This window comes from Callospermophilus lateralis, chromosome 4 (assembly GCF_048772815.1).
Source record: "Callospermophilus lateralis isolate mCalLat2 chromosome 4, mCalLat2.hap1, whole genome shotgun sequence".
Lineage (NCBI taxonomy): Eukaryota > Metazoa > Chordata > Mammalia > Rodentia > Sciuridae > Callospermophilus > Callospermophilus lateralis.
In genome coordinates this window covers 148366287-148381630 of record NC_135308.1, presented here as the reverse complement: position 1 = coordinate 148381630, position 15344 = coordinate 148366287, and the positions used below count along the sequence as shown (strand labels likewise).

The window sequence follows — 15344 nt, the reverse complement described above, 5'->3', positions numbered from 1 at the left end:
TTGGGTTTTTGGTTAGTTTTTAATCAAACTGTTGTTTTCATCATGACTTGTTATTATATGCTTAGTATATATTACAAAGGACTGAAATACCATCTAATAGTCAATATTAATGCTTTTTTAAATTTTTTTTTTTTTTTTTGTGGATATGGTGTTGGGGATTGAACCCAAAGCCTCGTGCAAGCACTCTACCAACTAAGCTATACCCCAAGCCCAATGCTTTTTAATTTGTATACAGCACTTTAGTATACAAAACATCCTCACATATATTTCATTTGGTTATTTGGTTCTAAGTATGTAGTCTGCGTAAAATAGTTATTATATTACAGCACATTTTTGTTTCTGTAAAGGTAAAATTTCCAAGCTGATTCTAAGCTGCAGAGCCTGAGTTAAAGTGTAAAAGACCGGGCATTGTAAAGTTTCTAAACTGCAGGGCTTGGGTTAAAAAGTAAAAGACCAAGTATTGTTAAATTCCTCTGCTACCCCCAAAACCTGTAATCCCTGTAGCTGTTAGGACAATACCCGAACTGCCCAGTAAATATTTCCATTGACTCCCTGGTTGTGTAGTAACATGGGACTCTGTGTAGTATGTCACGTAGGCATTTAGGCCCTAAAACCAATCAGTTTGAATGTGTACCCCGCTTAGGGGTGACCAATCACCCCTGCCCAATCTGTTCCCGCCAATGAATGTACTAATCATGTCTCAGAGTTGTTGTTCAATTATCCCATGCCTCATGATGATTTGTTCTGATGTATGCAAAGCCCCCACCCCCTCCAAAAAGTGTACTTAAGTTCTGCCTGACCTCTGCTCTGGGCTCTGGTCTGCTCTCCCTTTTTGAGCGAGCCTGCCTGGAGCCTCAGCGCGCTGAATCGGATCCTCAATAAACTCCCTCTTGCTTATTGCATAAAGTCAGTCTCTTGGTGGTCTCTTCCTCCGACGCTTTGCCGGACCCTTACAGTTTCCTTTTAGGGAAATATTTATTTTCAAATATTATATGCAGTCGTACTCAAACATAAATCTGTTAGGGAATGTGAAATAGCAATGGTTAAGATACACCAAGTGGCAGCAACTAACCCAGATTGAAGAGGAGTCAGATGAAGAATAGGGAGGAAGGTCAGTGGATTCATGAAGGTCTGACACTTGGAACACAATGCTTACAAAGGATAGCCTCAAAAAGATTCAGGTGTTTAGGTAAAGAGTCACTCTCCCCTTCTCAAACAACAAATCATAAAAAGAAAAAAGACTATAAACATTTCCGTGCAAGGAAAATTTCTGTGAATCTCTGGTTTTGAAGGATGAAAATAGGCAAACATATGGACAACTGAACTAAAGTGCTGGTTATAGTGGTGCACACCTGTAACTCCAGTAACTAGGGAGGATGAGTCAGGAGGACTGCAAGTTCAAGGCCAGCCTCAGCAATTTAGTGAGATCCTAAACAACTCAGTGAGACCCTGTTTCAAGATAAAAAATAAAAAGTACTGAGGATGTAGCTCAGAAGTAAAGCACCCCTGGTTCAATCCCTGGGTGCCAAAATAAACAAACCAGAACAGGCATTAGGAATATAAATTAATATAGCTATTATGGAAAATATGATTCCTCAAGAAATTAAAAATAGAATTACTGTATGATCCCATTTCATTATATCAAAGAGATGTGCATTCCTATGCTCATTGAAGTTTTATTCACAATAGTCAAGGTATGAAATTAACAAATGTGTAAATTAACGCATTTTTTAAAAACTGTGGCTCTTCTTCCTCTGCCAGGCCATTCTGCTTCATTTCAGGCCTAGAATTATGGAGTTTGCTGCTCATAGACTGAATCTCTGAAAGTGTGAGCCCAAAATAAACTTTTCCTTCTCTATATTATTCTTTTCAGGTCTTTGGGTCACAATGATTGAAAAAAAAAAAAAGCTAAAACAGAAACTGGTCTTGAGATGTGGGGTTGTTGTTCTCACTTACCTGCCCATGTAGTTTAAAAATGTTTTTGAGCTTTCTGGAGTTTATGGAAGGCATTTTCAAAAGCTTTGAGCTGCAAGCTGGAAAAGTTTTAGAATGTTTTAAGTGGGTGATTTTGGTGGTGCTCAAAAGACCAGGATTGTGTAAGAACTGTGGAGAATAAAGACTGGCTCATGAGGTTTCAGAGGAGGAGGAGGGCTCTATTGGAAATTGGATTAGAGGGCATCTGTGCTACCTTCTGGCAAGACTTTGTCAATACTTTGCTTGTGTCCTGAGACTTTCTTTAAGGTTGTATTTAAAGGTGATGTACTAATTAATCTGGTGGAGGAGATTTTAAGACAGCCCAGCATTCAGGCTGCAGTATGGATATTGCTGGTAGTTTATTTTTTTTATTTTTAAATACATTTATTTTGTTTATTTTTATGTGGTGCTGAGGGTCGAACCCAGGACCTTGCACATGCTAGGCGAGTGCTCTACCGCTGAGCCACAACCCCAGTCCCGGTAGTTTATTTTTTTAATATTTATTTTTTAGTTGTAGTTGGACACAATACCTTTATTTTATTTATTTATTTTTATGTGGTGCTGAGGATCCAACCCAGGGCCTCACACGTGCTAGGCGAGCGCTTTACCACTGAGCCACAACCCCATGCCTGCTGGTAACTTTTAACCAAGTTTACTGTAATAATCAGGAGCAGAAAGCAAAACAGAAAGATCTGGAAAAAAATTGCAGTTTGGCCAGAGAAGTGTGAATAAAATTGGTGCTAAGGAAATAGTGGTTGTTAAAGATATTGCAGCATTAAAGAGATGCTAAGTACTTTACACAGAGACAATAGGAAAGACGGCTGGAAGCCATCCCAGGAATTGGCAAGAACGCATTCATCGCATTCATCGCAGGCTCAAGGGTGTCAAAGTATAAATTCCTTTGAGAAGAGGCCATGGGGGCACCTTGCTTGCACAGGCAGGCCTAGAAAGTTGTTTCATTGTGCTTAGCTGTGTAGGCACTGATGCTGCTGCAGCCATGTTCTCAGGATGCACAGTTACTGCTCAAGATGATGGCACACTGGAGTCAACCATGTGCTACTGGTTCTGTAGGAATGCGGGTTGCAGGAGTTAGGGGGTCATGGAGGCTTCCACAGAGATTTCAAAGAAAGGCCTGGAAAGCCACACTTAGTGTAGCAGGGTCAGAGTTCCTGTGGGCAGCCCCTGAGAAGGTGATGCATAAAGATATGAGAAAGAAGTCAAATTTTTTTTTCCTCTGGGAAAAAAGAAAATGTAATATATATGTACACACACATACACAATGGATTATTATTCAGCTTTAAAAAGGAAATTGTGTCATTTATGTCAGCATAGACAAACTTGGAAGACATTATGCTAAGTGAAATAAGACAGACACAGAAACACAAATACTTCATAGTTTAGAATCTAAAAAAGTAGAATCTGCAGAGGCAGAAACTAGAATGATGTTTGCCAGGGGAAAAAGGGATAGAGAAGTTTTAGTTAAAGGAAACAAAGTTTCATTTAGGCCAGAGGAATAAATTCTAGAGCTATACTGTGCAGCATGGTGACTATATTTAATAACATGCTAAGAACTTATCATTTCTCATTACACAAATAACTATGAGGCGATGGATGTGTTAGTTTGTGGTAATCACATAACAGCACGTACATACCTCAAAACATCATACTGTCCACCACAAATATATATAATTTTGGTCAACTATACTTAAAACAAAAGTTTGAAAAAAATTCTTAAAACAGACAATTCATAAACTCTTGAATGGATGACAATTTCTATTATAAATAAAAACGTAACCTGCAATGTTTGTATTGGGAAAGAAATCTGAGAAAATGTTGTGTGTGTTCCAGTGGGAACTGAAGGTTTAGGATTAAGGGATAGGTTTCCTCTTCTGTGTACCTTTCCAAAACGCTTGACTTTACAAATTAAGAGTCCAAGGAACTCTTGCCCGTTCTCCAGGTGTGCTTCCTCCTTTCAACAAGTTCACGGTCAAAACCTACATTACTTCCAAGTGACGCCCCTGGAGAGAACAAAGTCCCCGATCTTTCTAATCCGGCCCAGCCCGTCCACATCGCTCTGGTGTCCAGAGTCAGAGGGAGAGAAAGGGGAAGGGCTCTAACGCTAGTCCTGGCAAAAATTCTCCAGGTAGCGACCTCAGGTGTAAAGCTGCAGAGTACTGGTGGCACGGGGAGGCGGGGGGCGTCTTCCCATTATTATTACGTAGTCCCATCTCCTTCAGGGGAAAGCACGGGTGAGAGCGGGGCCGCCCGCGCAGGGTGCTCCAGGACCAGCACGTCCTGCGGTGCCGCAGCCTGCGCCGGTGTCCTGCGCGGCCGCTTCTGTGAGTCCTCTACTCGCTTTCTGAGTTGGCTGATTCGTCAATTTTTCGGGTCAGAGTTTAACATGAAAATTCGTATTCCATTATCTCGGAAGCCATTTCTATCCAGGAAATCGGAATCTGGAGCGACTTCATGTTCTTGCATTCTTTAAGATCCTGGCGTCCACAGTCCCCACCCTCGGCGATCCGGGGCCTTGCGTGGAAAGCGCCGACGCGGATGCTCAGGCCGCCATTCCCAGCGCGCAGTCGCGGCGGCCCGGGCCCCCACCCCCGCGGGAGTCCGACGTGGAAGTTGCTGGCTGACCTGGCTTGAGAGGAGACCGCCTTGGAGCCGCGGCTGGAGGCTAAAGCTAGCGGAGGTGGCGGCGCCGAGGCTGGAATAGCAGTCGTTGCCGAGTCGAGGCCTGCCTCCGAGGACCGGCGAGGGCCGACTGGCGGGTCATCATGGGTGAGCAGTTCGGGGAGTCTGGGCGCGCTCGAGGGGTTGCGGCTCAGGGCTGGGGGCGGGAGGGGGAAAGGGGCCACGGTGCGAAGTCCAGAGTGGCCAGCTTCTCCCGGGCGGTCGTGCGGGACTCAGCTTGGCTCTTCACCTGCGGGCGGACCCCGCTCCGCGCTTCTCCGCTGCCCTGGCTGCTTCTCCTTCGTACCTGCGGCGTCGGGGGCGGCCGGGCGGCGAGTCCTTTTCGGTGACCCCGACTTTCCCCTCATCCTCCTATACCCACCTCGGCTCGCCGGGCGCAGTTGGGCTTGCGAAGCGCAGCGACGTGTCAGTTGCGGGTTCACTGACAACGTTGAAACAGGGGCTCCGTCCCCGCAGGGCAAGCTGATTCTCTCCCCTGCGGAGTCGGGACTGCGTCACTTCGAGAAGTCCGACGGGAATGTTGCTTTAAAAACAAAACAAAACAAAACAAAACAAAAACATTTTATTTATTTATTTATTTATTTTTATGTGGTGTTGAGGATCGAACCCAGTACCTCATTCCGTGCAAGGGACGCGCTCTGCCTCTGAGCCACAAGCCCAGCCCGGGAGTGTCGCTTTATAGCCACCCTGGCATCTGTGTGATTGTTTGCTGTAGCTTTTTGTGTAAAATTAAGTCGGGTAAATTGAAAGTGGGGAGGGTGTTACTAGTCCAGTGAATGAAAACTTGAATTCCAGTTCTAGGAACTGTTCCTTCTGCCCGCTAGAGCCCAAATGGAGGTGTGCATTCGTGAACTTGTTTACCACTTTCCAAATGAAGATGCTTGTCCTTTGGTTTAAATCCCTCGTCGGTTTTCCGGGATATACTTCCTGTCCCAGAGCCTCACAGCCCCTAACCTGTCTTGTATAACCCTTCAGTTTTGTTCTTCCGCATCTTTCCTACCTGTAAATGGCAGAGAGGACTTTGTCAAGTCACACCCAGATTCTTTTGACTTTTCCAGGATTCTCTATGTAGCCCGTGGTGTGTTCGATTTTTCCAAACTTGGCAACTCTTAATTTTCCCATCTCCTTTCTGTATAGCAAAGTGTGGCAACCCTTTTGTTGTCAACTATTATTATTATTATTATTATTATTACTAACTTTAAAAAATTTTTCTCTAATGGCTTTCAGAAATAGTTCTTGTGATTTCTAGTTTATGTGTCAGTTTCTTTTTTTAAGCATCTTCTTTTATGCCTTTATTTATTTACTTTTTATTTTTATGTGGTGCTGAGGATCGAACCCAGTGCCTCACCACCACTGAGCCACAACCCTAGCCCTGTGTGTCAGTTTCTTCTACCTGTTATATTGTTAATTGGAGAAGTCTCAGTGATTAAAGATCATTGTGATTTTGCTGCTGTACAATAATTGCTTTTCATGTGTGAAAAACCACTGCCCTTCTGACTGGCCCTTTGGTTTTTAGGGGTAGTAAGGAAACCATGTCAAGGTATCTGTATTCTGAACCCCATGTCAGCAGTGACTATATTTCTAATTATTTAGTATATCTTTTGCCTGCCTGACACAATATTTAGGACTACTAATATATCACTAATTATTTGTGTGATGTTGAATAATCCATTTCATTAGAAGCAAAAATATCTACCAGGAAAATATATTATTATTTAATTTGATATGTAGCTTTCAAAGGACAAGATTAAATGTATTGTGCATCTGGTTTACACAATATTGAATATGATTTTGCTTTTATTATCTTTTTAGGTGGCTTTTTCTCAAGTATTTTTTCCAGTCTCTTTGGAACCCGGGAAATGAGGATTTTAATTTTGGGATTAGATGGTGCAGGAAAAACCACAATTCTGTACAGATTACAAGTTGGAGAAGTTGTTACTACTATTCCTAGTAAGTGTTGGTATAATAAACTAATTGTAGGAGCTTTCTGGTTAATATCTAACTTTCTGAATAAATGATTTGTATAATAAATTGATAAGGTTTGTAAACTTCTAATATGAATATAATATTAATAACACTTTTTTCTTTCTCTCTTTTTTTTTCCATTACTAAGGATTGGATCCAGCAGTGATTTCCCACTAAGCTACATCCCCAGCCCTATTTTTATTTTTTATTTTGAGACAGGATCTACCTAAGTTACTTAGGGCCTGCTGGGTTGTTGAAGTTGGCTTTGAACATGTGATCCTCCTGTCTCAGCATCCGGAGTCACTGGGATGATAGGTGTACTCTACTGCACCTGGTCCGATAGTTAAACTGAGAGGCAATTTGATATAATTTAAGGCCCCCTGTAAGGGTGCAAAGCAAGTTTGCTGTTTAGAGCTAAATTTGATTTAAGTCACTAAATCTTACTGAGGGCCAGTATCTTTACTGATAAAATGAAAAATAATAAATATCTACTGGCCTTGAGGGGGGGAAATAAATGAAGTGTACAAAAATACTTTAAAAATACTTTGTAGGGGTTGAGGCTATAACTCAGTTGTAGTAGAGCATTGGCTCTGGGTTCAATCACAGCACCAAGAGGCAGGAGAAACAGAACAAAAATTCTTTGTAAATGTGTGTAAAGAATTATATGGATGTTAAGTGATATTATCATATGCAAAGTGCCTTTTTTTGCCTGAATTTGTTTGTATTTTAACTATAGTTAGTTTGTCTTTAGTAATTCTATTGGTTCCTTTTTGTTGTGGTGGTACCTAGGTCTGAACCTAGTGACTTGAGCATGCTGTGCAAGTTCTGTACCTCTGAACTACATCCCCAGCCTTTATTTATTTTATTTTGAGGCAGTGCCTTACTAAGTTGCCAGGCAAGTGTTAAGTAGCTGGGATTGCACTTGGCAGGGTTCTATTGATTACTCTTAAAGATCCCAGTTGTAGAGTGTCATGTAGAGTGATCTGAGTGTCAAAATACACTGGTACTTAAAAATAACAAAAGAAACATTTGTTGCTGTCTTAGACAAATATCCAGGAACAATCCTGTTTAACTATATATGAATACTGTTATTTATACTTTTTTCATTTGTTGATCTGAATTTACTTAAGATTAATACATTTACACTAAATTGAAGAGTTCAGAGTTTGCTCAAGATTATTTAAATTATTGCCTGTATAGTTATTGTTACTGAGGTTCCAGATTTTAAAAGAAAAGTCTAGCTTTTATGAAAAGAGCTTTTTGAACTCTGTAGCATCTGTTATTTTTCTTTTTGCTACATTCAGTACATTTCAGTTCCCTTGGTTCTTAAAATTTCTAATCTCTATTGTGACAACTCTTGGTGGCCCATGCAGTGCATAGTGGATCCCATTTCAGTGAGAGTTCTTTATACTACATTCTTGTCCTTTGCACATAAATAGAGCTCTTAATCATGGTGAATGAGGGTAATCACTGTGTAATTGCATAATTCTAAGGAGGACATCATGAACTTGGCTTTTTAGTTTTCCACTTAGATTTCTTATACTATAGTTTTAATCATCCAGTTACAACAGTAAGTTGTTTTTTGCTTTGATATTTTTAATCTTGTAAAATGTAAGTACTCTTTGTATATATCAGTCCTAAGTTTTTTCAGCATCCTTTCCACTCCTTAGATTCCTTTCAGTGACAGTGGTAGTACTTTGCCTTAGCTGTGTGGTGCCCCTTCAACCATTCAGCTATGACTTATTTTGAGACACATTCTCATTAAGTTGCTTAGGTCCTCACTAAGTTGTTTAGGTCCTCACTTGCAATCCTTCTGCCTTAGTCTGCCAAATTGCTGGGATTACAGGCGTGTGCTTACTGCATCTGGTTCATTCTTGGTTTTGATCCCTATTTATTTACTACCTACCAACAAAAATTCCTGTTTTTGTAAATATAACTACATTATAACTACAACTTTCTGAACACTTTTATTTGCTAGTACTGAGGGAATTTAATATAATATGATTTCCATTGATCTGGGAATTAGATATTTCAGATCATTCTTATGTAATCTGAAGGTGGTGCTAATCTTGTTAATTAGTGAGTTTGTGTGTGTGTATGTGTGTATCATAGAATATTATCTTAAATGAAATAATAATGTCCCAGCTGATAATGTGATTGAACAGTTATTGTTAATTGCTAAAACTCAATTGGATTGGATACTTGAAAGTAGAATGTGTTAGTCTACACATACTTACTGATTTGATTTCTCTTCCAGCTATTGGATTTAATGTAGAGACGGTCACATACAAAAACCTTAAATTCCAAGTTTGGGATTTAGGAGGACAGACAAGTATCAGGTATAGTTTAAATACTAGGTTATTTTGTAGTATTTAACCTTTTTTTTTTTTTTTTTTTTGGTTAACTGTTAACAGCAATAAACCAAAGCATATCTTTTATTGTAAACTGGATGGGAGTTACTTAAGTTTAAAATATGGCAAAATTTGAAACTACCTATTCCCTCAGAGCATTCATTGAATTAAAATCTAAAGATAACCCACTTCAGATCTGATTTTTTTCAGATATCACTTAAATGAAAATCTGTTCATGAAAATCTCAAGACCTAATTTCTAAAGTAGTTTTTTAACTATCCCTCCATTTAGCTCTCATCAGCCCCTTCCTTTGGGTGACAGAGAATTCATAAAAATACCCCATAGACATACCATTTAGAGGTAATATAAACATAGATGTCTCAGGAAATTCAGGACTTGTATGAATATTTGGTAACTTAATGGTAGCTTCCTATGTTGCCATTGTAAGAGATTAGTAATACATTCCCTATACATCTGCCTTCCTTTAATACGTTTCATTTCTTAAATCACTTTTGAGGTTATTTCTGATTTTAGCCATTTCTACTTCTTGGTGTCTTCAGTGATTAATTTAATGACTTGGATAAAACTATATTAAAATAAGTCCATTCCTTTTGAAGGATTCCTAGTTAAAGAATATAAGCTATGTTGGCCAGATCTTTGTACAACTTTTCTATCAGAAAATTTGATGATTTTATAGATGATAAGAATCTGTCTCAGCCTAAAAATTTGAATTATTTTTAAATTCCTTGGTCCTTTGATTGAAGATTTACCACCATTCTTTCAACTTCATGAAATCCTAGGGACATCAGAGATAACTGTCAGAAATAGTGAAATCATTACAGCATTGTTTCTAACATGAGTGGGGCAGGATTGGCATGCAGTCTTTCCCACCCACTCATTATTGCCCTGAGTCCTAGCAAGTAAATTGGTATGTCAGTTTCTTCTTTCAAGTAATAATTATATATTCTCCCCCTTTGAATTTTCTTTAGGCCATACTGGAGATGTTATTATTCAAACACTGATGCAGTCATTTATGTAGTAGACAGTTGTGACCGAGACCGAATTGGCATTTCTAAATCAGAGTTAGTTGCCATGTTGGAGGTAAGTAAACTAACACTTTAAGATGAAGGGAAATCATTTACGTTTGCTTGCTACTTCTAGAGTATATTATCACATGTAGGAATAATTAAAAAGAATGCAGTGACTTTTTCCTTCCATGTTTCAATGTTTTCTCTTATTCACAATACTTCCTGTTCCAGAAATACAGTTGGAAATGGAGGAAAAAAGAAATCTAACCCTAACCCTGAAACTTCCTATAAGGTAGATTCTTTGATTTCCAGAAGTTCAGAGGTCTCTTAAGGCAACTATTAAAACTATCTTAAGTCACTCCTATGATGTATCCCACCATCACTTTTTCTTTCTTCCTTTTTTTTTTTTTTTTTATAGTTTTAGGGATCAGACTTAGGGTCTTATGCATGCAAGGCAAGCCCTCTACCACTGAGCTAAATTCTAGCTCCTATGATCTGACATTTAAAAAATGTCCTATTTTTAGCTGTTTTAGAAGCAGAAATATAATTTAAAAACTAAGTAAAGAAACAATAAATGGAATAAAGAATAAAGTAAGGTAAATAGTGAGAAAATAACTGAAACTCCTCTGTGGGGGAGAGACTTGTCAAAAACGTGTATTTCTAGGTTGCTGGCTGTACTGGGGATTAAACCTGAGGACTTTACCACTGAGCTACATCCCCAGCATTTTTTATTTTTATTTAGAGACAGAGTCTAAGTTGCTGAAGCTGACTTCAAACTTGTCATCCTCCTGCCTCAGCCTCCTGAATAGCTGGGATCATAAGCATGTACCATTCTACTGGGTCACATTGATCTTTGTTTTTTTTGAGCATACTAAGTTGTATACTTGGGCCTTTTATACCTTTGAGCCTTCTGCTTAGAATTCTCTTCCCCCAAATTTTTACATTGCTACCTTCTGGACCTTTTTTTTTTTCCCTGACACACTCTTCCTGAAAGAGTAGTCTCAGTTACCTTTACCCTACTGTATTCCTTATACCACTTACCGTTTCTCTATTTAGATATTTGTTGTTATTGTGTTTTTTGCAATACTGGGGGTTAGTCCCAGGGGTACCCTACTACTGAGCTACATCCCTAATCCTTTTTATTTATTTTGAGATGGTCTTACTAGGTTGCTGAGGCTGGCCTTGAACTTTGAATATTCCTGCCTCAGTCTCCTGAGTCACTGGAATTACAGGATGTGCCAGTACACCAGGCTCTTAGTTTTTAAATGTATTTGTTTATTTATGTATGTTTTCCCCTCAAAATATAAGTTCCTTGACTTTATCTTGATGTGTGGAAGAACTCAGTACATTTTATTCATTGAGCTTAAGATGATGTATTGACTGACATTCAGAGGATGCATTAAGTAATTTTAAAAAATTAAAACAGCAAGATATACTATGACTAATTTAATAATGAAATTGCATTTTCTCTAGAAGATCAGATAGTTAAATTTCCTTTTCACACCAAAAATATATTTCTGATTTACCCAGTCATTGAATGCTTAAATATAAGTTCTAGACCACTTGATACCTAAGGAAAACCATTCTCAAAGAGAGGACACTAGATTTCTGATTTCTTGGACTACTGACTTTGTAATGGTTTCCAAATTATAAATTTCAAACTTAGTAGTTTTAAACTTATGCTTAATATTTTTTACATTATAGCATCATATTTATTATAAGATCTTTGTAGATAAATTCAAATATAAGGAACTATTTGTCTTGTATATAATGGAGTTTTAAAGGTAACAGCCATAAGCTGTTAATTAGATTTAATTGTATAAACACAAAGAACTGCCCCCCCCCCGCCCCAAAAAAGATATACCAAATGTAATTAAGAGTAAAAACGGGAAATTAGAACTTAGAACTTACTAAACACCAGTGACTTAAGAATTGCTTTTTATTTTTTGTACTGGGTATTGAGCCACATCTCTAGCCCTCTCCATAATTTATTTAGACGCAGGGTCTCGAGTTGCTTAGAGTCTTGCTAAGTTATTGAGGCTAGCTTTGAACTAGATTCAAAGATTCTGCCTCAGTCTCCTGAGCCACTGGGATTACAGCCACTGCACCTGGCTAGAATTACTGTTCTTAATCATATCTAGACCTTTTTCGAATTAGTAGAAAAATGAGGAAAAGGCAGTATACAGAAGAGAAACACATTGCTAATAACATTTGCATTTCTAATGGCCTAATAACAAACATTCAGTTAGAACTATGTTTGGAAAAATAATTTTCTGGTATACTAAGGTTATATTGAAAATTTAGATTTGTTGGTGGAGTAAAAATTGTTACCACCTTTCTAGAAAGCCATTTATTTTATATATATATATATATAATTTTTTTTTTCATTTATCAAATCCTCAACATAAAGTTTTAGAAGACTGTGTTAAGAGAACAGATTCAAAGATTTCTGTACAAACACCTTGTTACCTGGGTTTTTCTAATTGTCAAGTGAAAGAATATAGAGTTCAGTGCTATAAAATTGTTATATGATTTATGGTACATGTACCCATAGTATAAAGTATATTTAGTCACTAATTTATTTTTTGAAAAATTTTTATGGTTTGGAGAAAGATTCATAATGTTTATTTTTTTAAAGCAGGGTATAGAATTATATGTAATCTTAAATGTGAAAATGTATTAACTAAGTAAACTAAATATCTATAGAACCACAGTACTGGTAGAAAATATTTCAAATGTTAACAATGGTGATTGGGAGGTAGGATTATGGATGAAGCATCTTTCTTTGTATTTTTCTGTACTTTGAAATAATTTATAATAAACATTATATGTACTTTTAAAGTAATGTAGTTTTTGGTATTTTTTCCATAATCTCAAGGGAGCAAATTGATTAGAGGAAATTAAATATCTTCCATTTTATTTAGGAAGAAGAGCTGAGAAAAGCCATTTTAGTGGTGTTTGCAAATAAACAAGACATGGAGCAGGCTATGACTCCCTCAGAGATGGCAAACTCACTTGGATTACCTGCCTTGAAGGACCGAAAATGGCAGATATTCAAAACATCAGCAACCAAAGGCACTGGCCTTGATGAGGCAATGGAATGGCAAGTATTGTATTTCTAGAAGCCATCTCAGCAGCTTATCACACAGGTTCTCCCAGCCTTTTCTCTCACAGGTCTTCATATACATCTGCTTTTATTTCAGCCATATCTACCTGGTTATAGTTACTTAAATAAATCCAGCTCTCTGCCATTCTCAAGAATTTTTCCTGATTTATCTCCATTCCCATAGCTTTCCACATGTTGCTAGGTGCCCTTGTTAGAAATCAGTGACATACTACTTGTTACACTGACTTGTAATTGTTTGATTTGTGCATTTGTTCATTGGATAATCAGCTCCTTGAGGAATGAGATTAGTTTTCACATCTCTGAATCATCCACATGTAGCCCTACAGTAGTAGCAGCCTGGAAAATAGAAGTTTGGTCTTTTTCGATTTTTATTTGTGCAAATCACAAAGTCAAAGCTTATAATAACCATCATGGAAATTGAGTCCATAACTTCCTCCTAATTTGTGTTAGCATTCATCATTTTATGTGCGTTGGAATCTGCCTCCATTATAAGATTTATATTATAAATGTGCATGCTTTATACCTGAAAATTAATTTCATGGAACTTCATTTTCTCTTTACAGGTTAGTTGAAACATTAAAAAGCAGACAATAATTCAATCACTTCAGCTCCTCTGAAATGAAGGCTGCATCACATTCTCTTTGGAAACAGGCAGGTGTGCTTCATATCACTAAATGTTGAAACCACACGATTGTTGGCATATTAAAAAAAAAATGAAGTATTTGGTTAGAGGGGTAACTTGATGAATCATCTGGGTATTCTATGTAATGTAAAAACATTCTTTCCTTGCTTTCTTGTGTTAAGGTATATATTCTATTTGTATGGAATTCTTATTCAAATACAGTTCTATTAAAGAATGTACTCTTCTTGGGGGGAAGCCTGCCTATTTTTGAATTAGTGGTTGCATCTTGTTTGTGTCACTAACACATATATTAACTTAAGATTTTTTTCTTCCTTAAAATGAATTAAGTCTTTCCAAAGATTAGACTCCAGAGAGTAGGCTAGAAGCACAGTATGTATAATATAATTTTTATTTGCTTAGCTGACCACTTTATATTAAACTGTTTCACTTAAAAGTTTTTGATTATAGGCATGAATATTTTGTTGACTAACTTCATTGACTATAATTGTAACTTTATAGTACTTTATTAAGAGCTTTATAATACTGATCTAATCGGTTTATAAGGAAACCCTGTGAGGTAGATGGGACAGACTGTAATGTAACTTCATGAATGTGTACCTACAGTGCTGATACATTGGCTTGCCCAAGGCCACATACTAGTGAGGTAGGAATAGGGCTCAAAGTAAAACTTCTGGGTCAGAAGTTTGTTTCATAAATTGTGCTATATATTCCTAAAAATTGAACATTGACAACAGATAACCTAACTCTTAAGATTATGATAATTAGTTGCAGAACATTTATGTCTATACTTGTAAAACTGATCAGTGACACAGTAAAAACAATCCTAAATGGGCATATTTGATGGAATTTATAGCACAATAAAGAAAAAAATTCACATTAAAGGAAATTTTAAAAATTTATTTTAAAGCATCATTATAAAAGATGTCTTTAGTATCTTTCATTATCTACCTGTAAATGGAGTGTAAATTGGTTAAAAATAAAAATCTTATTGGTTCTAAAGGAAGAAATTACACATTCTTGGTTTTACAAATTAGGTTTACTGCTAAGCTGTGGGCGATTTAAAAAGCCTGTTCAAAGCAACTTTTCAAACTACTCAGTCCATGACAGGATAAACTAGTGTGAATAGTGGCAGATATAGCTCTTTCATAGCAATTATTAAAACTGGGGAGAGTTTTTTCACTCAAGTTAGACAACCAGCATTTTAAAAATTAGTGCTGGTATAAAGAGCTTAAGCTGGGTTCAGTGGCACATGCCTGTAATTCCAGCTACTCAGGAGGTTGAGTTAAGAGGATGTCAAGTTTGAGGCCAGCCTGGTCAACTTATCAAGATCCAGTCTCAAATAAAAGGGCTGGGGGACATAGCCCAGGGGTAGAGTACTGTGTAGCATGCACAAAGCCCTGGGTTTTATCTCCAGAACTGCCAAAACAAAAACTATATGCCATTGTGCCCCCAAGTCTCAAAAATACTAGTGGTTCATTTCAAGGTTCTCATCCTCTTTCATCTGGTTTCTTTCCCTCAAAATTTATAGGCATTCTCTCACTGCAAATGAATTCAGCTTT

At 37.6% G+C, this 15344-nt stretch overlaps 1 protein-coding gene across 1 annotated transcript; it reads left to right on the top strand.

The window, feature by feature from the left end:
• The first annotated feature begins 4542 nt into the window (after positions 1-4542).
• Positions 4543-14036, top strand: Arl1 (ARF like GTPase 1). Its single transcript, XM_076855008.1, has 6 exons — positions 4543-4758; positions 6484-6621; positions 8894-8975; positions 9977-10088; positions 12940-13118; positions 13706-14036. Exons 1-6 carry the CDS (start codon positions 4755-4757, stop codon positions 13734-13736), a joined length of 546 nt encoding a protein of 181 aa, XP_076711123.1. The 5' UTR covers positions 4543-4754; the 3' UTR covers positions 13737-14036.
• Positions 14037-15344: the final 1308 nt, after the last annotated feature.

Coding starts and splice junctions, on each gene's coding strand:
- Arl1 (XM_076855008.1), top strand. Junction 8,976..9,976: donor GGAGGACAGACAAGTATCAG/GTATAGTTTAAA, acceptor AATTTTCTTTAG/GCCATACTGGAGATGTTATT. Junction 10,089..12,939: donor AGTTAGTTGCCATGTTGGAG/GTAAGTAAACTA, acceptor CATTTTATTTAG/GAAGAAGAGCTGAGAAAAGC.